We start from the raw sequence: 20,414 nt of genomic DNA on the forward strand, positions 1-20,414 counted from the left end.
GGGCTTCCTGCCCTCTCTCTCTGCACAAGGCGGGTGTCTCTTTACCTAGGCTCTTGGTCTTCTAGCCAGCCACGGCACTTCTTCAAACTCTCCTCTATTTCAACTCCTCCAAACTGCACTCTGCTCCAATTCCTTCAAACTGCTCTCTGCGCCAACTCCAAACCACTCTTCTCCAACTCCTTCCCCTGGCTGATTGAAGCAGGGAGTTTTTAATCAGATGACTAGCTTCGGGTGCTCTAATTGGCTTCAGGTGCTTTTAATTAATCTATAGAAACCTTTCTTCCCTCTACGGGGAAGAAGGCTTCTCCTCATCCTGGGACTTACATATCTCTCCTATATCACTCTCCTGCTGCCGTCTGGCCAAGCTATATCACAGGGAGCATTCTACTTTCATGCCGGCTGAGAAAGTCTGACAAATTGGAACTTTTGTTCCTTCCGTGTTTCTCTGAGTCTGAATGAGATGCTGGCTTTCAGACAAGAACACGTCAAATCCTTCAGGTTGAGACATTTGGACTTTGAGACCCCACGCATAGGCAAGCTAGATATCAATTGATAAACTGTTACTTTCCATCCTGTTTTATCAGCCTTTAAACTACGTGGATGTAGCATGATAAGCAACTAATTGATTCATCTTGTATAAAGCAGGTAAAACAATTGCACAAGATGAAGGTACAGCGCTTGATTAGTGTTCATGACAAGGAACTTCAGCATGTTAGAAAGGATAAGAAATTGCTACGTAAGTAATATCTTATCAGTAAGTGCTTAATGGAAAGATGATAGCAAGTGAGAAACTGCATGGATTTCAAAAATGGCACTGGGCATTTATGCAAGGAGATACCGATTGTGAAAGTGCAGGTGCTCAAGGCCATGCAAAACAAAGTATATTTCTTCCATACTCTTCCCCTCACCCTCAAGTTTTTGCTTGCACATTAGGACATTTGTAATGATTCCCATGACAACCACAGATGGCAGTCGGACTGTTAACTACAACAGTATACCCCTGAGATATCCCTGATTCTACCTCAACCAATCACCTGACACCCACACTATTTTTAAATCCAGTGTCCTCTCAGGCTGGGTTCCTGAGCACCCTCAGCTCCCACTGACCTATGCCAATCACGTAACTTCTTAAAATACAATCACCCCTAGAGTCCTAAAATCCTGAAATACAGATGGGAGATATTTGTATGGGGCTTCCTTTTTAAGCTACAGCATCATCTAGTTAAAAAGAATACATTTGAGGAAAGAAATCTCCTCCATTACCATCATCTTAGTTTATTACAATGGAAAAAAACTTTGAACATATTTTTACACTGTTTATCTAATTGATTTAGTCTCTGCATTTTACTCAGCTGGAGGCAGTGAAGATGCACTAGCCGATTTCATATTTGGTATGGAGTTCTGATCCTGCAAATCAACGTAAGCAGGCAGCCCTATGCAGATTCACTGGAGCGCCCAGACGGATCTGAATGCAGGCTCATTTTATCTTCCATTTCACTTTGTGGTTCTGTGCACCAGCTCAATGCTGAAGAACCAAAGTTGTAAATGCAGCTGGAACACATTTAAATAAATACATCTCTTTATACTTAAATCATGTATATACTCTATAATTAATTTAAAAACCAAATTAAAAGTAATATTTCTACTATGCCAATAAAACACTTCTAGTAATTTTAAGACATGATTTTTAAGTCCTACGGGCCACTTTTGGTCCGAACTACTTGCCAGAAAGAAATTGATACAAGATTTTTCGAGAAGCTAATTGAACAAACCTCATAAGCCTTCCTATGCTCTGGGAAGGTCTCAGCCACCAACAACTCATCCCCAGCCAGGTCTATGGCTACCACCGTATTGTTCTGGTATTTCTTACACAGCTCCACCACCTCCAATGACCAGCCTGGAACGAAGAGCAGCAAGATTCAGGAAAAACCTTCCACCAGGGTCACCCCTGAGCTCTTGTCCAAACCGATGTGATTGTTCACCGGGCACTGGACACTATTGGAAGACATGATTTTGGGCTGGATGGACCATTGGTCTGACTCAGTATGGCCGTTCTTATGTTTTTATGAATAGAAAAATTAAGTTCATTTCCAGGATTTCCCCCAAGTTTGAAGCCCTATAAAAAGCAACAAAACCCTAGAGCCAGAGAGGAAGAGCCCCACCAACAAGCGAGCTCGCTGCCTGTAAAGATGGTAGACATGATAGGTTTTAGCCCTGGTTATTAGGCCTTCCAAGGGGGAGCCCTTCGTTATCATTACAGCCCTTGACAAGAGCAAAACTCCATGAGTCAGCCCCAGTAGGTTGTATTATGTTGTGACTTTGCACTTTAGAATGTATGTGCCTGACTATATAGCATGGGAAGAACTCCCAGCTGCAAACCCCTGCTTTCTCATTATCACAGGTCAGACAAAAGGGGTGGGGATGGGGTGGGCAGAGAGATCCTGTTTAAAATGGAAGGGTCATGCACTAGATGGATCTACACCCATACTACCATCATCTGGAGTTACACTCTGGGCATTAAGTGCAATGGCAGAAACATAATAATCCTAAGAGTTAACTGCTATTGCACTCTTTTCATCCATAGATCCGACAGCGCTAAGTCTAAAGAAGGTAAAAGTATTATCCCTGTTTTATCGAGGAGAAGACCAAGGCACAGAGGAGTGAAGTGATTTGTCCAAGGTCACAGAGTAGGTCAGGACAAAAGCCAGGATTAGAACCCAGCTCTCCTGATCCCCAGTTGGGTGTGCTAGTTATTTATGTACTGAGGTTTGTACTAACGACGCAAACAAGCACCCATCCCAAGCTCCAGGCACCATTTGCAAACCCTTAGAAGAACGATCCATACATTGCACACTAGTTTTCAACTCACTGAGGGCATTAACCTGGCAGCAACATGAACAAAAAAAAAATCAACCCAACTAAACCATCCCTCCTACACGCAGCTGGGAAGACCAAGACCTACATAAAAAACAAAACAGCATTTAGCTGGGCACAGGGCAATCATTGCTCAGAGCAGCAGGGGCATTGTGTCTTTTAACATGTGTAGAGAAAATGATATTTTCCATACAAAGAAGCAGCATAAGAAAAAGAGCATCAAGGGACAGGATTCTATTCCCAAGGCCACATTTGACTGTGGAGGGGGGTGAGGAAGGCCTTTTCTTCCACAGCAGTGCATCTGGAGGTGCCAGATGAGATCCCTGCTTACCCCTTTGTAAATATTCCTCTCCAAGTCTAGATTTATAGGAAGCAATTAAAAAAAGATTCATCTAAACCACTTTCTGAGGACTACACAACCATCCAGATTCCCTGAGTGAAAGTGTAAGCCCATGGACAGCCTGCTGTGAAGATAAGCAAGTTTCAATGATGCCAATGGATGGAAACAGGCGGTTCTGCTTTGGAGATGGAAGAAAATGCCACTCTCTCTTAGGAGATAATGAAGGAAAAGATGAAAAGTCCAGAGGTGAAGAATTCAGGTGCTCCAGGCTCCACTGGCAGATTTAATTTCGGAATGCTGCCAACAGCATGAGGAGCACAGCACTTCCCTTAAAGCCCTTACTCACTGCCCTTTGGGTTTGTTTAATTTTTCTTGGGGGAAGGGAGAAATCAGAGAAAATTTCTAAAAATATTAAACTAAAACGGGGAGGAGGGCAGACACAAAGGTGTGGTCGGCTCCAAGATTAAATTCAACACAGCTCAGAAACACAGAGGGTGGCAGCAACAGGAGGGCAGAAGTTACGAAAAAAGAGAGAAGTAAAAGCAGTAACTGACTAGGAAACATGAGGCTTTTCTAGATGTGTCTGTCATCTCATTTAGTCTTTCTGAAGGACCTTCAGAGTTAAGACAGCAGGGGACACACTTGCTGAAGGCCCCTAACAATGCACCTGCAGTACTGCCTGGCTTTCAGGGACAAGGGCTCTGTGGCATAGACACTATAGAGTTTGCATGTGGGCAAACAGATGAGCTGGCAAACCTAGTGGGCGCACATTCATTGGCCCTTTAAAAACACAGCCTGGAATGGCACCTGAAAGGTTTTTCTGTAACTATATGTGCTTCGTGGCTTGGAAGTGATGGGCTGATCACAGTTACAGGAGGGAAAAATAGAGAACGACTGCATCTGCCAAGTAACAGCAATCCACGCTTTAACTGCTCAGAGAAGAGTCTACACACTACCACACTGAGCATGAGGTCTATGATGATGGCCAGAGGAAATTATGGAAGTGACCACTCACTACAGAAATACCTGCTGCTAGTTTGGATCTGCAAAAAGAAAAGGAATACTTGTGGCACCTTAGAGACTAACAAATTTATTTGAGCATAAGCTTTCATGAGCTACAGCTCACTTCATCGGATCACTTCATATAGGATCATTTCCCACCTTTTTAGATATAGACCTGCCAGACATTACTAGTATGCCTTTTCACCACCCATCTACTAAGTATCCCGAGGCAACTGTTCAGCAAGGATTTCAAAATGTCAGTACATGCCTTTGTTTATGAAAGGTTAAGTTACTGCAAAATTGTTTCCTAGTCTTCCTGACTGTGCTATTTCTAGAATGCAGCAGGTCAAGATAATATAGAAAATTGGCTGACTTACCATATAACCCCTGTTTTAGATAACTGTATCAGCTGTGGATAAGTATTTTATTTATAGAAGTCAATGAGTTTAAGGCCAGATTTTAAAAGATATTTAGATGCATTAAAATGCAGATAGGCACCTAGCAGGATTTTCAAAAATGTTTAGGCACCTTTCGAAATCCCACTAGGTGCCAGGCTGCATTTTCAGGCACTTACATACATTTAAAATTTTGCCCTTTAGTGAACGTGGCTTAGTGTATTTCACCTGTTTTTTGGACCTGGTCCTGCATAGAGTATGGAAACAACAGGTTATTTAGTTAGCCCTCATCATAACCAGACAATGGAAGTGCAGTCATTATATAATTGTTCTCCTTGCCCATGGAATGTTTCCAACTTGAGCATCTACTCTGCAGCTTTACCTGAAGTACTGCCAGGTATCTTTGTTACTGCTTTTAAGTACTGATCATTTTTGTTCTACACTGTGCTTTGGAATGGTGGGAACAGCACTATCTGATAAACATTTCCAACCCCACCTCCCAAAGGAGTCCAGAAATTTGTTTCATTCTCAACTAGGAGCTCAGGTTTCCCCATCTTTCTCATGGAATGGCATAATACTGAACGAGGTTCCAGTATGGACTGAAGCAGTGTATTTCAAGGGTTTGGTTTGTTTAATACCAGAATTAGAAGAAGGCATATTATACATGGTATTTCAATACATAACTAATAGTCTCTTCACAAGCAACCTGTCTGCCCTGAATCCCAGTTATAACAAGCAATCCCTTAACCAGGCCACATCTCCTCTAAACCCAGCTGGAGCTGTCCTGCATCACTCTACCCAGCTCTTGGTTTTTATTTTAAAGCTAGCTGCAGGAAATGGAAATGAATGACATCCACTCCACTTAACCGCTACTTCGCATCCACAAATACATCTCTGCAAGGCAGGCCCAATGTTTCTTCCTTTTTCACCTTGTATCTTGTCCTAAGGGGTACTAAACACCAGGAGAGAACAGAGCCAGAGGCAGCCATGCAGTGAGCCTGAAAGGCCCCCATGGAACATTTCTCCAAGTCCACACAGCCACCACCTGCACATGGGGCCCACCGTAGACACTGCTTCCCTCCTGAGGGGCCCTCTCAACAAAACACTAAAAAAAGAGTGACACTCAAAGCTTCCCGTTGGGAGGAGTGGGGCCATAGAACTAGAATACATTGCTCTCTTGGGTTCAAACACCTGACATGGATTGTGTATATTTCTAAAGAGACGGAAATGCCACAAAGCAGTCTTTGCTGCTCTAAGAGCTGCTGCTTCCAACTGATACGCCAGAGCATGTACCCTACCCCACAAAGTGCCTTTGACTAACCTGGGCACAACTCTAAGCTAGTCAGAAATTGCTTTTTGCAGAAATAGGAAAAACTGAGCTGGCATCCTTCAATCCTGAGACTGGGGAGATGTCAGATTTACCCCCCACCAGAGAGAAAAGACCTGGAAATCACTGAGTGGGTATGAAGAGTGTCTTCTCCTCCCTCCGTCTCTCTCTTCCACCAGCACCTACACGGGAAATAGTCATCACCTTCCCACGGCACTGAGACAACATTCAAACCAGAACTGAGCAACTGATGCTTCCCTAACATTTCCCCAAAGGATCGCAATTCAAGGCATTTCACACACCCCTCAAAGGGTCAGGAAAGGAGGGAGCAGAGCAGCAGGTGAACTGTAATACATTACTTGGCATATGGCGCATGCAGCATAGAATAGACCTGGCTTTGATGTTGAAATGCCTTTCTCCATCCTGTAATCCCTGATTAACAAGGTGAACCACTTCATCCGGAGTGAGGTCGCCCCTGTGGGAAGAAAACTTAGAAGTTAGCTAGCAAGCTTGTGAGGTTCGATACCCCAGCAATCCCAGAGGAAGAGAAACTGCTTCCCTAATGTAACATCACTGAGCTGGCTGTATTATTGCTGTATGCTGTAAAATACAGGAGAATCCAAACACTGCCCAACCAATGTGACCACGCTGGCAAAATGCCAGAAAGCTAAGGGCCACATTTATATAAAAAAAAAAAAGGAGTACACTGCAGCCACCCTCATGTTGAACACTGGACCAGCCCCCTCAGAGCAAGAGGGAGCATGGTCTGCCAGGAACTGTAGTTTCAGGGCCAGATTTAAAAGGCACCTAATAGGACTTACAAAAGTGTCTAAGCAGGTTAGGCCTCTGACTCCCTTAGGTTCATCTGTGATCTCCCTTTGCGCCTATGTGCAGCACTAGCTTCCTTTGTAACTGAGGTCCTCAGTGACCCACATCTGTTTGGAGGATGAGGGAGGCAGCACTGCAGAGCTGCGTGGGATGCAAGTTGGCCTGAGAGATGCACTTTCACAAACCCCGCGCTCGATCACCGCATTTCTTTAAATAAATGAACCAGTTTGCCAGCTGGGGAAGAGGAACTTTTTTTCTTTTGGCCAAAAAGTCTTAACATGCAGAGCTTTGCACTATCCTGGCAGCAGTGAGCGGTGTGACACAAAAAGCCACAGAAGCCTCGAACCATGTTTTGTGAGAAATCCCAGAGCTCTTCTTGCAAAGCTCAGTGCTGGTTTACTTAGCAACATGCTGTTCTAAAGAACACAGATGACATAGAAAGATAGACTGAGAGCTACAAGGGCTGCTCCCAAAGGTTCAGCCCACTAACTTTGCTGATAGAAAAGGTTACATTGTGGTTGGGGTGGGGATGTGTATCTGAACTGTGGTGACTTCTTGAAGGGGGTGCAACTTAAGCCAAAAATCTAACAGCTGTTTCCCACAGGTAAGACAATGCCCCTGGGGCAATTTGTCCTCAGAAGAGGGCAGCAGATGGAGCAGTTACCAGAGGAAGAACATTTTTAGGGGGGAAGGAAAAGCGTATACATGACTATTACTGAATTCCAGATAGAAATAAAAGGTGTGCTGCCTCCCTCTGGTCCTGGGAGCAAAACTCTGTTCTCCATTTGCTGGTCAGTGGCTTTCGCGCAGATCTCAGCATGCTGTGTTGGCACAGTCTTACGCTTTATGGATTCACTTACTCTTCTTGGCCCCATGGAACAGGATGAACTTTGCAGTTGGCTAGGAGGTGAGGGCTGTACCTGACCTCAACATAGATGACACCTTCTTTTGCTTTCATTTCTACAAACTCATAGGCTATTCTTCTCACAGCATCGCGGTCCCCCCTGTAAGGAAAAGAACAGGATTAGTCTGATTTATGAGTTCTCAGCAACTTATGGGCTGCTGATCAACAAGATAGGGGAGAGTGGACCTGCTGAGGGTCTGAATGCTTCCCAAGAGGCATCCCCGTCTCACCAGCACATGAAAATTCATCACACACTTAGAGAAATTAGAATGCAAGAGTCCTTTGGCTTGGAAGCGACCTATCTAGAGAGTCATTTAGCTTCTCTCCCTGCATGGTGCCAGGACTGACTGCATCATCTCTAAACCAGCTGGGCAAAAGCCTACTCCCCCACTTCCCAGGAACCAGTGATTTTTTTCAGATAAGCAAACAAAATACCATGATGTTATCAATCATCATTATCATAGTAAAGGGAAATTAATACATTTTGTAGCTTAGAGTCTCCCAAGCAAGCATTCTCAGGACCATTCAAGCAAGCCCCAAATCGGCAATTCTAGCTTGCAGATGCCTGAGACCGATAAGAAACTTGCAGCGGTTACCAGGCAATAAGTTACTTACGCAATGGCAGGCATGTAGAGAGCAAACTTTTCTAGAAACTGGGTGAGAGTGAGTGGCTCCGTGTAACTGACATGCTGCAAGAGGTCTTCAACAGTGTCACCAGGGAGCGGAATTCCTCTTTTCCTGGAAATCGATAAACATTTCACTTTTCTATTTCTCCACAGAACAGATACAGCACAGAAAAAAGGTACCTCACATATGTGCCTCTGGAGCCCCACCCAGATAAGAGAGGACTCTGATCTCTATCCCCAACAACAACAGACCCAGAACTATCCAAAGAAACTGAGCCAAACAGAACCTCTCTTTTCCTAATGCCTTGGTACTTCCTAGTCCTGGAAGCATAAATGACAAATTATTTCAAGAAAGAAATTTCCAGCCCCATTTATATAGGCTCAAGAGCTGCCAAACATCGGATTGCTTTTATCTGAACTGAGCCACGGAACCTTCTCAGGTTTGCCTGTTACTAGTCTCCAAGAGCCAGTCAATCCTTGACCTTTCTGCTGAGGTTGCGAACAATTGTGATGTCGTTTCTCTGACGTGGAAATCTTTACACTGTGAACCAAAGCTGACACCCACAAGCCCCTTCACAGAGAAGCCACCAAAGAGCATCCAGATAGGAAAGCCCTTCCATTGCTACCAAAAGTGGGCTGTCTCTGAGCTTGTGAGCTGGAGGGGAAAGGCTCCAGATCTCAATACCAAGGCCTTGGCCTTCTCCAGTTCCAACAGCCAACTACACAACCTATCTTAGCCCCACCCGGATAAGAGAGGAGACTGATCTCTATCAACAATGCAGCAACAACAGATCCAGAACTATCCAAAGAAATAGAACCAAAACAGAACCTCTCTTTTCCTGGTGCCTTGGTACTTCCTGGTCCCGGAAGCATAAATGCCTAATTATTTCACGAAAGTAATTTTCCACCCCAATTATACATAGTCAAGAGCTACCAACAAACTTCGGATTGCATGTCTAAACTGAGCCACAGAACCTTCTCAGGATTGCCAGTTGCTAGTCCAAAAGCTGGTCAATCCTTAACCTTTCTGCTGAGGCTGCCAACAATAGACAACAATTGTGATGTGGTTTCTCAGATGCGGAAATCTTTACACTGTGAACCAAAGCTGACACCCAAGCCCCTTCTCAGAGAAGCAACCAAAGAGCATCCAGATAGGAAAGCCCTTCCATTGCTACCAAAAGTGGGCTGTCTCTGAGCTTGTGAGCTGGAGGGGAAAAACTCCAGATCTCATTACCGAGGACTTGGCCTTCTCCAGTTCCAACAGCCAACTACACAACCTACCTGCAGGAAAATAGCGTGACTGATATTGCTCCTCTGCTCAATGTACACACATGTTTTATTGCTCTGTGGTGTAGGAAATCTATGCTATGTTCAGAGTTCAATGGCAAAGGCAGTTACCACAGATTAAAACCCTGGCACTCAGCATACATCATTCATTACTGTTAAGGATTACTCTTTTCACATTGCCCTTTCCACTCTGATGACACATCGTTTGTTCAGTTTAAATGACAGACACCTCCAAGCCATGCCCTACATTGAACACTGCCCTTCCTGAGCCCGTGAACAGGCCCTTATCCTATCCTCATTCAAATCCTTCCTGCAGGCCTTTCTCTGTCCATGGTACACTTAACTACAGTGGGCTGGATGCAGGGTAATTTGGGATCGTCTACACATATAAAGATATAAGACTTAGACACACTAGACTGTGTGGAAGTCAACATATGCACCATAAAAGGTGGATGAGTGCAGTCAAGCCTGACAGAATTCAAACCTGTGCTTTCAGGGAGTCTACACAGGGATTGCAAACACAAGACTTAGAGCACCAATGCAGAGTCTCTCTCACGTGTCACTACAACGTTGCATTATTTGGATGTAGTCAAATTGAGTCAATCACCGCCCAGCAACTTTATTTATTTGCTGTTTGAGCTGTACCAAGCTGTTTTCGTGTCATGATCACTAAGTCATGATCACAAGCAGTATTCTATGCTTGGGGCCAGATTTTCAAAGCAGACTCCTAGACTGCCCCCACAAAATGCTGTCCGTGCACAAAAACCAGCATGCATTTTTGCTCTACCCTGAACTGAGCACTATATGTTGGGAGTGGTAGTTTTTGTAGGCTCCAGCTTTACAGTAGATATAAAAATAGCTCCAGTCACCTCCATTTATACAAGCATGGGGCAACCCTGGACTCCTGCCAAGTTGCAAGCACAGTTCCCTCTGGTGGTTGAAGTATGGACACTCCCATTTACAAGAGTCAAGAGAATCCCCCAGGTAACCATACAACCCAATCACCCACATTGCCATAAGGAAGTAGAAGAGCTCCAGAGAGTCAGATGTGTCAATGAATCCCTCACATGCACAGGATACCTATCCATACACTGAAATCTTTAACCCACTCCTTTGATCCTACAATATGTATAGATGGGTGAAATCAAGAGGAATTCTTACACAACATACCAAAGGGGCATCCAGCAATTAATGAGAAGGATTTTCTTGATGCACCTTCTGAATATTTATCTTGGCTGCATCGCAGAAACTATTGCAAGTTCTGAAGGCACCTTAGTCCTGGCCTGAGAAGTAATTTTTTTCCCCACACAAAAATATTTTATCAAATCCTCCAATCCATCCATTTTAGATGATGCCACATCTGTTCCATTTTTACTGGAAATTGCTTTAATGGCTAAAGCCCCCACAACTATGTTGAAGTGTTATTTGTTGGGACCTGGGCAAGAACCTGCAAAGGCTGGTTGTTAGATTTAACCTAATCATGACGTTCTTGATAACAGGGATTTCCGCCATACTTTAGAAATCTGGCATTGTTTGCCAATGTCCTTTATCTTTAAATGAAACTTCTTCCAGGTGTGAAAGTTTATGTTTATCTTGTTTAAAATTATAGAGCTAGGTCCTCAAGTTGTTAATTATTTACCTTGCCACTCATCAAGTGTATGTGTCAATTAACCAGAGTTTGCCTCCCCTACAGAGCCCATCTGCTCCTTCTTGCTTAAGCCAGCAATGAAGCCATAGCACTGAAGATTCTTCTTGGCAATGGGTTACATCTAGAGTGAGGCAATTTTTTTTTGCACAGAACCCTTTTTTTCCACTCCAAAACAAAAACAAAAAACAACCCCACAGAGTCAGGTCAAATTTGGTGTTCTGGAGAAAAAAGTTTCAACTTTTCTTCATTTTGGAATTTCCCTCAATTTTAAACAGATTTTAAAATTTTCAAAATCAAAACCAAATGTTATGGCTGACATGACACAAACCATTTTTTCCAACATTTCAGTTTGGCAAAAATTTCAAAACATTTTCTTTTCAGGTCAACCCAAAAAAATTGTTTTTTCAGGTCTGCTCCTGAACTGAATATCCAATTATTTACACAGCCCTAATTATACCATCGGGTTTTGAGATGGCAATGCAGGATCAAACAGAAAATTTACACTGAGTGCTAAGAGAAAAAACCCCTGCTGAAAACACAAACACTAGCATTAGTAGTGTGGCAAGTACAACTGACCCAGCCAATTGCTTTCTGCAGACCAGGGACTGGCAGTCAACTACAAGGGACAGCTGGTGGCAATGCTGGTGAGCTAGGGTTGTTTGCACGTTGCAAAACTCTATTAATGAGACAGAACACTGCGCTGTTTTACGTATATATTTAGAAATGGACTCATAACTCATTCTTTCTAAATTTGTTTGAAAGCCTGACCACAAAATCTGTTTCCTCATCTAACCTGTTCGTGTTGTTGTTTATAGCTCTGTTTGGTTTGTGGCTTATGAGCATAAGGAGACGGGCACTAGGTCACTGTTTGGTTACATATTTGACACCAATTCAATCCAGTTTCCCTACTACACTACTAGAAAGTGGTCAGCTCTGTGCATCATGCACTCAGTCACAGTGCTGGTTTACACTCCGACTAGGACATGCTGGTGACAGCCATTTGTTGTTTGCACATTTCAAGCAGAGTTTCCTGGACGGACATGGACAGTGAACTTTTGAGAACTGGGTGGAGACATACAGTGCTCTATAGGACAGTTTGGCTGGCAGGGCTCAGTAAAAAAAAATCCTTTTCTTTGTCAGGTAAAATCATGCTAATGGAAAGTATTATAATTGTAACTAACACAGGACTAATCAGCAAGGACAGGGCCAAATTCTAGGAATTTTCTTTTTTAAACAGAGGTGCCTCTGTCCAGGAAATCTTTACAAATCAAAGCACCCAGCTAAACACACTGAAGCAAATTGTTATTTTTAAACATCTTACTTGCCAAAGTATAAGATTGTTTCTGGCTTAATGGCTCCATCCAGGTGGACATGAAGTTCTACCTGTAATAATAATAAATAAAAAAACAAAGAACAGTGACACATTCATAAAACTGTGAAAGTAATCTCTGGATCAGAATATGCTATAAATATAGCCAGTATGGTGGAGTCACAAGATGGGAGCTAAAAGAGAGCACATAGAAAGCTACTCAATATAGAAAAGAAACATAATAAGTGTATGGGGGGGGGGGTTGTTGGTTTTGTTTTTAAATGTCTGAAAATTGACAGAATTGGATTCATTGTTCTTCCCGGAGGTCACATTTTTAACATTCCCTCACAAGCAAACTATTTACAGGAACCTTAACACTGCTCAGGAAATTGTCCTACTCACATTTGGTCCCATAATGAGTTGGGGTGGAGAGGGGAGACTTTGTTTCTAACTTGCTCCAGCTTGATATTCATAACCTCTTAAACTAGTGGCTCTCAGCCTTTCCAAATTACTGTACTCTTTCAGGAGTATGATTTGTCTTATATACCCTCAAGTTTCTCCTCACTTAAAAACTACTTACTTACAAAATCAGATATAAAAATACAAAAAAGTGTCACAGCAGACTATTACTGAAAAATTGCTGACTTTCTCATTTTTACCATATAATTATAAAATAAATCAATTGGAATATAAATATTGTACTTACATTTCAGTGTACGGTATATAGAGCAGTATAAACAAGTCATTGTATGAAATTTTAGTTTGTACTGAGTTCGCTAGTGCTTTTTATGTAACCTGTTGTAAAACTAGGCAAATATCTAGATGAGTTGATGTACCCCCTGGAAGACCTCTGCGCACCCCCAGGGGTACGTGTACACTGACTTGAGAACCACTGTCTTAAATGCTGACTAATCCTGATTTCTGCTTGCTGAGAATGCCATTCCATAAGCACCTCAGTTTCTCAACCAAAAGCTACCCTTGCTTTGATCATGTTTCAAAATGGTGCTTTAGTTTAGACCAATTACACTTGAGACAATAGCCCAAATCACCTTTAATTCTAAACCTCTGCTTGCCACACACTTTCAGAGATAAATAATTTCTGCTAGGAGCAAGACCTCTTGGAAGATAGAAGACTGGTACCTTTTCAACACGCGGTGGATGTTGCAGATTATTTGCACTTGTCCTTGTTGAACCTCATCAGATTTCTTTTGGCCCAAACCTCCAATTTGTCTAGGTCACTCTGGACCTTAACCCTACCCTCCAGCGTATCTACCTCTCCCCGCATCTTAGTGTCATCTGCGAACTTGTGAGGGTGCAATTAATCCCATCATCCAGATCATTAATAAGGAAGTTGAACAAAACCGGCCCCAGGACCAACCCCCGAGGCTCTCCACTTGATACCAGCTGCCAACTAGACATCGAGCCGTCGATCACTACCCATTGAGCCCAACAATCTAGCAAGCTTTCTATCCACCTTACAGTCCATTCATCGAATCCATACTTTTTTAACTTACTGGCAAGAATACTGTGGGAGACGTTATCAAAAGCTTTGCTAAAGTCAAGATATATCACATCCACCGCTTTCCCCATATCCACAGAGCCAGTTATCTCATCATAGAAGGCAATCAAGTTGGTCAGGCATGACTTGCCCTTGGTGAATCCATGTTGACTGTTCCTGATCACCTTCCTCTCATCCAAGTGCTTCAAAATGGATTCCTTGAGGACCTGCTCCAGGATTTTGCCAGGGACTGAAGTGAGGCTGACTGGTCTTTAGTTCTCCAGGTTCTCTTTCTTCCCTTTTTTAAATATGGACACTGTATTTGCCTTTTTCCAATCATCCGGGACCTCCCCCGACATGAATTTTCAAAGATAATGGCCAATGGCTCTGCAATCATATCAGCCAACTCCCTCAGCACCCTCGGATGCATTGGATCTGGACCTATGGACTTATGCATGTCCAGCTTTTCTAAATAGTCCTTAACCTATTCTTTCACCACTGAGGGCTGCTCACCTCCTCCCCATACTGTGTTGCCCAGTGTAGCAGTCTGGGAGCTGACCTTGTCTGTGAAGACCGAGGCAAAAAAAGCATTGAGTACTTCAGCTTTTTCCACGTCATCTGTCACTATGTTGCCTCCCCTAATCAGTAAGGGTCCCACACTTTCCCTGACCTTCTTGTTACTAACATACCTGTAGAAACCCTTCTTGTTACCCTTCATATCCCTTGCTAGCTGCAACTCCAATTGTGCCTTGGCCTTCCTGATTACACCCCTGCATGCTCTAGCAATATTTTTATACTCCTCACTAGTCATCTGTCCAAATTTCCACTTCTTGTAAGCTTCCTTTTTGAGTTTAAGATCACCGAAGATTTCACTGTTAAGCCAAGCTGGTCGCCTGCCATATTTGCTATTCTTTCTGCACATTGGGATGGTTTGTTCCTGCGCCCTCAATAAGGCTTTTTTTAAAATACAGCCAGCTCTCCTGGACTCCTTGTCCCCTCATATTAGCTTCCCAGGGGATCCTGCCCATCAGTTCCCTAAGGGAGTCAAAGTCTGCTTTTCTGAAGTCGAGGGTCCATATTTTGCTACTTGCCTTTCTTCCTTTTGTCAGGATCCTGAACTCAACCATCTCATGGTCACTGCTGCCTAGGCTGCCACCCACTTCTACTTCCCCTACCAATTCTTCCCTGTTTGTAAGCAGCAGGTCAAGAGGAGCACGGCCCCTAGTTGGTTCCTCCAGCACTTGTACCAGGCAGTTGTACCCAACACTCTCCAAAAACTTCCTGGATTGTCTGTGCATTGCTGTATTGCTCTCCCAGCAGATGTCAGGATGATTGAAGTCCCCTATTAGAACCAGGGCCTGTGATCTGGAAATTTCAGTTAGTTGTCCGAAGAAAGCCTTGTCTACCTCATCCTTCTGATCTGGTGGTCTATAGCACACACCCACAACGACATCACCCTTGTTGCTCTCACCTCTAAGCTTAACCCAAAGACTCAACAGGCTTTTCTCCAGTTTCAAACTGGAGCTCTGAGCAATCATACCGCTCTCTTACATACAATGCAACTCCTCCACCTTTCCTCCCGTACCTGTCCTTCCTGAACAGTTTATACTCATCCATGACAGTGCTCCAGTCATGTGAACTGCCCCACCAAGTTTCTGTTATTCCAGTCACGTCATAGTTCCTTGATTGTACCAGGACTTCCAATTCTTCCTGCTTGTTTCCCAGGCTTCTTGCGTTCATGTACATGCACCTAAGATAACTAGCCAATTGCCCTACTTTCTCAGTATGAATCAGGAGACTTCCCATCTTGTACCCTCCTCCTTGTGTTTCCTCCCGGTATCCCACTTCCCCACTTACTTCTGGGCTTAGGTCACCATCCCCCGGTGAACCTAATTTAAAGCCCTCCTCACTAGGTTAGCAAGCCTGCCTGCAAAGATGCTTTTCCCTCTCTTCATTAGGTGAATCCCATCTCTTCCTAGCAATCCTTCTTCCCGGAACAGCATCCCATGGTCGAAGAATCCAAAGACCTCTCTCAGACACCACCTGGGTAACCACGCATTCACCTCCACAATTGGACGGTCCCTACCTGGGCCTTTTCTTTTAACAGAGAGGATGGACGAGAACATGACTTTCACCTCAAAGTCCTTTATCCTTCTTCCCAGAGCCACGTAGTCTGCGGTGATCCGCTCAAGGTCATTCTTGGCAGTATCATTGGTGCCCACGTGGAGAAGTAGGAAGGGCAACTAAAATGATTTGGGGTTTGGAACGGGTCCCATATGAGGAGAGATTAAAGAGGCTAGGACTTTTCAGCTTGGAAAAGAGGAGACTAAAGGGGGATATGATAAAGGTATATAAATCATGAGTGGTGTGGAGAAAGTGAATAAGGAAAAGTTATTTACTTGTTCCCATAATATAAGAACTAGGGGCCACCAAATGAAATTAATGGGCAGCAGGTTTAAAACAAATAAAAGGAAGTTCTTCTTCACTCAGCACACAGTCAACCTGTGGAACTCCTTGCCTGAGGAGGTTGTGAAGGCTAGGACATAACAGGGTTTAAAAGAGAACTGGATAAATTCATGGAAGTTAAGTCCATTAATGGCTATTAGCCAGGATGGGTAAGGAATGGTGTCCCTAGCCTGTTTGTCAGATGGTGGAGATGGATGGCAGGAGAGAGATCACTTGATCATTACCTGTTAGGTTCACTCCCTCTGGGGCATCTGGCATTGGCGATTGTCAGTAGACAGAATACTGGGCTGGATGGACCTTTGATCTGACCCAGTATGGCCATTCTTATGTTCTTATGGGTAGTGGTCTGAGGTCTTGATCAGTCTCGGCAAACACTCCGTCACATCCTGGATTCTAGCTCCAGGCAAGCAGCACACTTCTCGAGTCTCCCAGTCTGGTCAGAAGATGGATGACTCCGTCCCCCTTAGAAAGGAGTCCCCGACCATCATCACCCTTGGGAGTGGTGGTCATGGAACCTCCACCCCTAGGACAATGCATCCCATGCCTTCTGGCCGATGGGGGTCTCCTTCTGATATCTTCCCTCAGAGGGCTCTTCCAAATCCTTCTCCGCAGTAGTACCTGTGCAGAGAGCCTGAAAACGGTTTCACACCTCTAGCTGCATTGGAGGTACATAGGTTCTCCTCTTTCTTCCTCTGGCAGTCACATGCTGCCAATATTTTTCCTCGCTCTGCACTGCACTCTCTGATTCTTCAGCATGTTTTGCTTCCAGAACCAAACACTGACTTTTAGCCAGAAAATCTTCATTTTCTCTGATGCAATGCAGGGTTGATACCTGGTTCTCAAGTCCTCTAACCTTCTTTTCCAATATGCAGACCAGCTTGCACTTCGTACAGACGAAGTCACGTCTGTCCTCTGGGAGAAAGACAAACATGGCACATTCTGAGCAGGTCACAACAACTGATCACTCACTATCTATGTCTTCCTTCGAAGAGGTTCCTCATATGTTGTATGTACTCTCTCAGGAGCCTGAAAGGCAGAAACACTCTGTGCGAACTCCCCACAGGCAAACTCCCTCTGTTTGCCTGTCCTCGGTTCACTGCTCATTTGGTTCGCAACTGGCTGCCTTTTTATAAGGCTGCTGGCTCGAAGCAGGTGGCCCGGCTCAAAGCCTTCCCTCCAATCAACCACTCAAGGCCCACCTGGAACAAAGCACTTCGAATTCACATTTTTCAATCAAACACCCACAGGGTCAAACTGTCACACTATTCAAACAAACAAGCACATGGTCAAACAAATGGTCACAGCAGACAGTTGAATATTCACCCCACCAGCTCACCCCACTAGCTTCACAACATTCAGGTCTAAATACAGTACAAATTCTTTTTCTTCGACTGAGCTTTCCAGCAATAGGTCTCTCGTATTCTGGCACTCATGTTTCGTTCATTTACTTTTAATAACACATACAGACAACCTCTGCCAGCAGGCTTTATTGTTTTTTATTCTAGGGAGGCATTCAGTTTCTAGGGAGATGGATGCAATACAAGAACCCAGATAGACAAGGTCAAAACCTGGTCATTCACAGGCATGAGATTTCTACCCATACATAATTATATGGTTCTAATAATTAGGACAAGGACCAGAATAGAATGAGCTGTGGGGGGCAAGATGGGGAGCAGAGGACAGGGGCAACAATAGAAGGAGAGAGGTGGCAGTAGGGAAGGAGGGATGGGAGTCAAGTTGGAAGAAGCTAGCAAGAGGGACAGGAGTGAAGGATGTGAATGGAAGAAAGTGCAGCAGCAGGAGGGAGCTGTAGATCATGCAGAGCACAAAGTGATACAGATCCTGGATTCGTCCTCCTCAAAATGTAAAAACCTGGCAAGTTTTGAATTATTGGGCTCCAATTCCATTCAATGACTGAGGCTTCACAGACGCATCACTCCTTGAGCGTTTTGGTGGCCGCACAACCCTTTGATGAAATTATAGGCTTGAGGCTCATGATCCATATTTATTCCATATTGTGCCATGTACAAAATCCTAGCAACATGCATCTACATGTTCCTAGCTCATCTCAAACATTTCTTGCAAAAGCGACCCACAAGTGCAGTACTTTCATGGAAGTGACAGCAACATTAAGTAACTTCCTTTAAATTGTGGGCTATCTGCCTCTACCCTCTGTTGCTATTGTAAACAAGACACTTGTAAACTGCAGCAGGAAAGTAACAAGGTTCCACTCCATGTCTCCGGGAGAGGGTTCTCTCCCCCTCAAATACCTTGCAATGAAACAGGGTTAAAGAAATTGGGCGAGGAGCATCTGAGCAACTCCACCCAAAGTAGAGTGCAACTTGGAAGAACAAGCCCAGCACCATCAGGTTCCCAGGGCTGTAAGAACTACCCAAAGCTAACTGGAGCCTTGTCTCTCCAAATGAAATGGACAAGTGGGGAACTGGATAAGCGCAGGACTTTTCTTATTGTTTATAATGGCGGGTTACTTCTTTGTTTCACTCTGCCTCCTTGGGACTGGGGAAATGTACAGGGGTTTTATTTTGCGGGATACCATTCCCTTTCCCAGAAACTCTTCTGCCAGATGCTGTTGGTTCTTGAGGAAGTGGATGACTGTTACAAAGATCTAGCTCTTCTTCCACCCTATGCAGTCCAGACATCCAGTGATGCCTCATCCACCTTCACCACTGCTGGGGAACCTGGCCCTCATCCACTGGGTCCATTGTTGGCTCTCACTCATTACCCTGAGCAGGGACCCTTATCAGGTACTACTTCAAAGTCTCCACTGATAGGCAAAGGGGTGCACACACTGACCCCATCTGGCACCACCTGCAGGGCCACCCCAAAAATGTGTGAATTTACAGCATTGAGCCACATCTGGGAACTTTGCTACACGATGCCTGGTGCAACATCATGAACCATGACACTCTGGTTGGCACAATGGTCCTCAGTAGACTATGTGTGTTTGATGATTTTCCCAATGTATATAGGGGACATGACCTTTCTAACCATCAGGAACATTTCTGGAACAGTGGATTGTCCCAATAGGAGTGGTGGAGGCAAACAACTTAATTAGTTTTGAGAGAGAGCTGGACAAATTTATGAGTGTGACTGTATGATGGGGTTGCTTGTGATGGTAGGAGGCAGGGCTCAACAGCCCTGGAGCTCTCTCCAGTTTATGTCACTAAATGGTCATGCTTCAGGGTTTCAGCTGGCTACCTGAAGCGGTCAGGAAGGGATTCCAATTGTATTCTGAGGTGGAGGGGGGGTTAAATCTTCTTCCTTGGAAGCATCAGGGATGGCCACAACTGGAATGGGACATTGGACAGAGTGGGCCGGGGCTTTGAGGTGGCACCAAGCATTCTCTCTCTGAGGTGCTTGACTGCTTGGTTCTTGCTCACATGCTCAGGGTCTAACTGATCACCACATGTGTAGACTGGAAGAAGTTTATGTTAATATAAATCGTCAGTATTAGACATGTCAGATCTTAACAGCAAGCGTACAGAAAATGCTGTTGCTGAGACAGAAGCCACATACTGCTGTCTCATCTCTCCTCTGTTACTTCGTGTTGGGTGTCTGTCACCATTTAAAAAAGGTCCCTGTCTCACACGTTGAACTTTGGAGGGTTCGGAGTAACGCCCGCCCTACATTACAAGTGCCTGGGATTTATTATGGAATGATAACTCAACTGCAATGCTACATGTCTATTGGACAGCATCTGTACTCCTGTTCCCTCCTCACATTCCTCCCCTGGATCCACCCCTGGCCACGCTGAAGCAGCTTGGGACTGAGAGCACCCTGTCTGCTGTGCAGGGGGTGGGAGGGGAGCTGATGTCAGGTGTCTCCTCCCCCTGCCCAAGTACCTGGTCTCCACTGAGCCAGGGTGACAGGTCAGAGGGGAATCTGTGCT

At 44.4% G+C, this 20,414-nt stretch overlaps 1 protein-coding gene across 1 annotated transcript in view; it reads right to left on the reverse strand.

The window, feature by feature from the left end:
- LOC144273376 (adenosine deaminase-like) overlaps positions 1 to 20,414 on the reverse strand; it is a 35,833-nt gene that overhangs the window by 13,632 nt on the left and 1,787 nt on the right. The window contains exons 2-6 of the mRNA XM_077831898.1: positions 12,553 to 12,614; positions 8,286 to 8,408; positions 7,627 to 7,770; positions 6,298 to 6,413; positions 1,773 to 1,897 (exon numbers count right to left, since the gene is read on the reverse strand). Of these exons, the coding sequence (XP_077688024.1) occupies positions 1,773 to 1,897; positions 6,298 to 6,413; positions 7,627 to 7,770; positions 8,286 to 8,408; positions 12,553 to 12,614 (570 nt within the window). The remainder of the gene's footprint in view (positions 1 to 1,772; positions 1,898 to 6,297; positions 6,414 to 7,626; positions 7,771 to 8,285; positions 8,409 to 12,552; positions 12,615 to 20,414) is intronic.

This window comes from Eretmochelys imbricata, chromosome 13 (genome assembly GCF_965152235.1).
Source record: "Eretmochelys imbricata isolate rEreImb1 chromosome 13, rEreImb1.hap1, whole genome shotgun sequence".
Lineage (NCBI taxonomy): Eukaryota > Metazoa > Chordata > Testudines > Cheloniidae > Eretmochelys > Eretmochelys imbricata.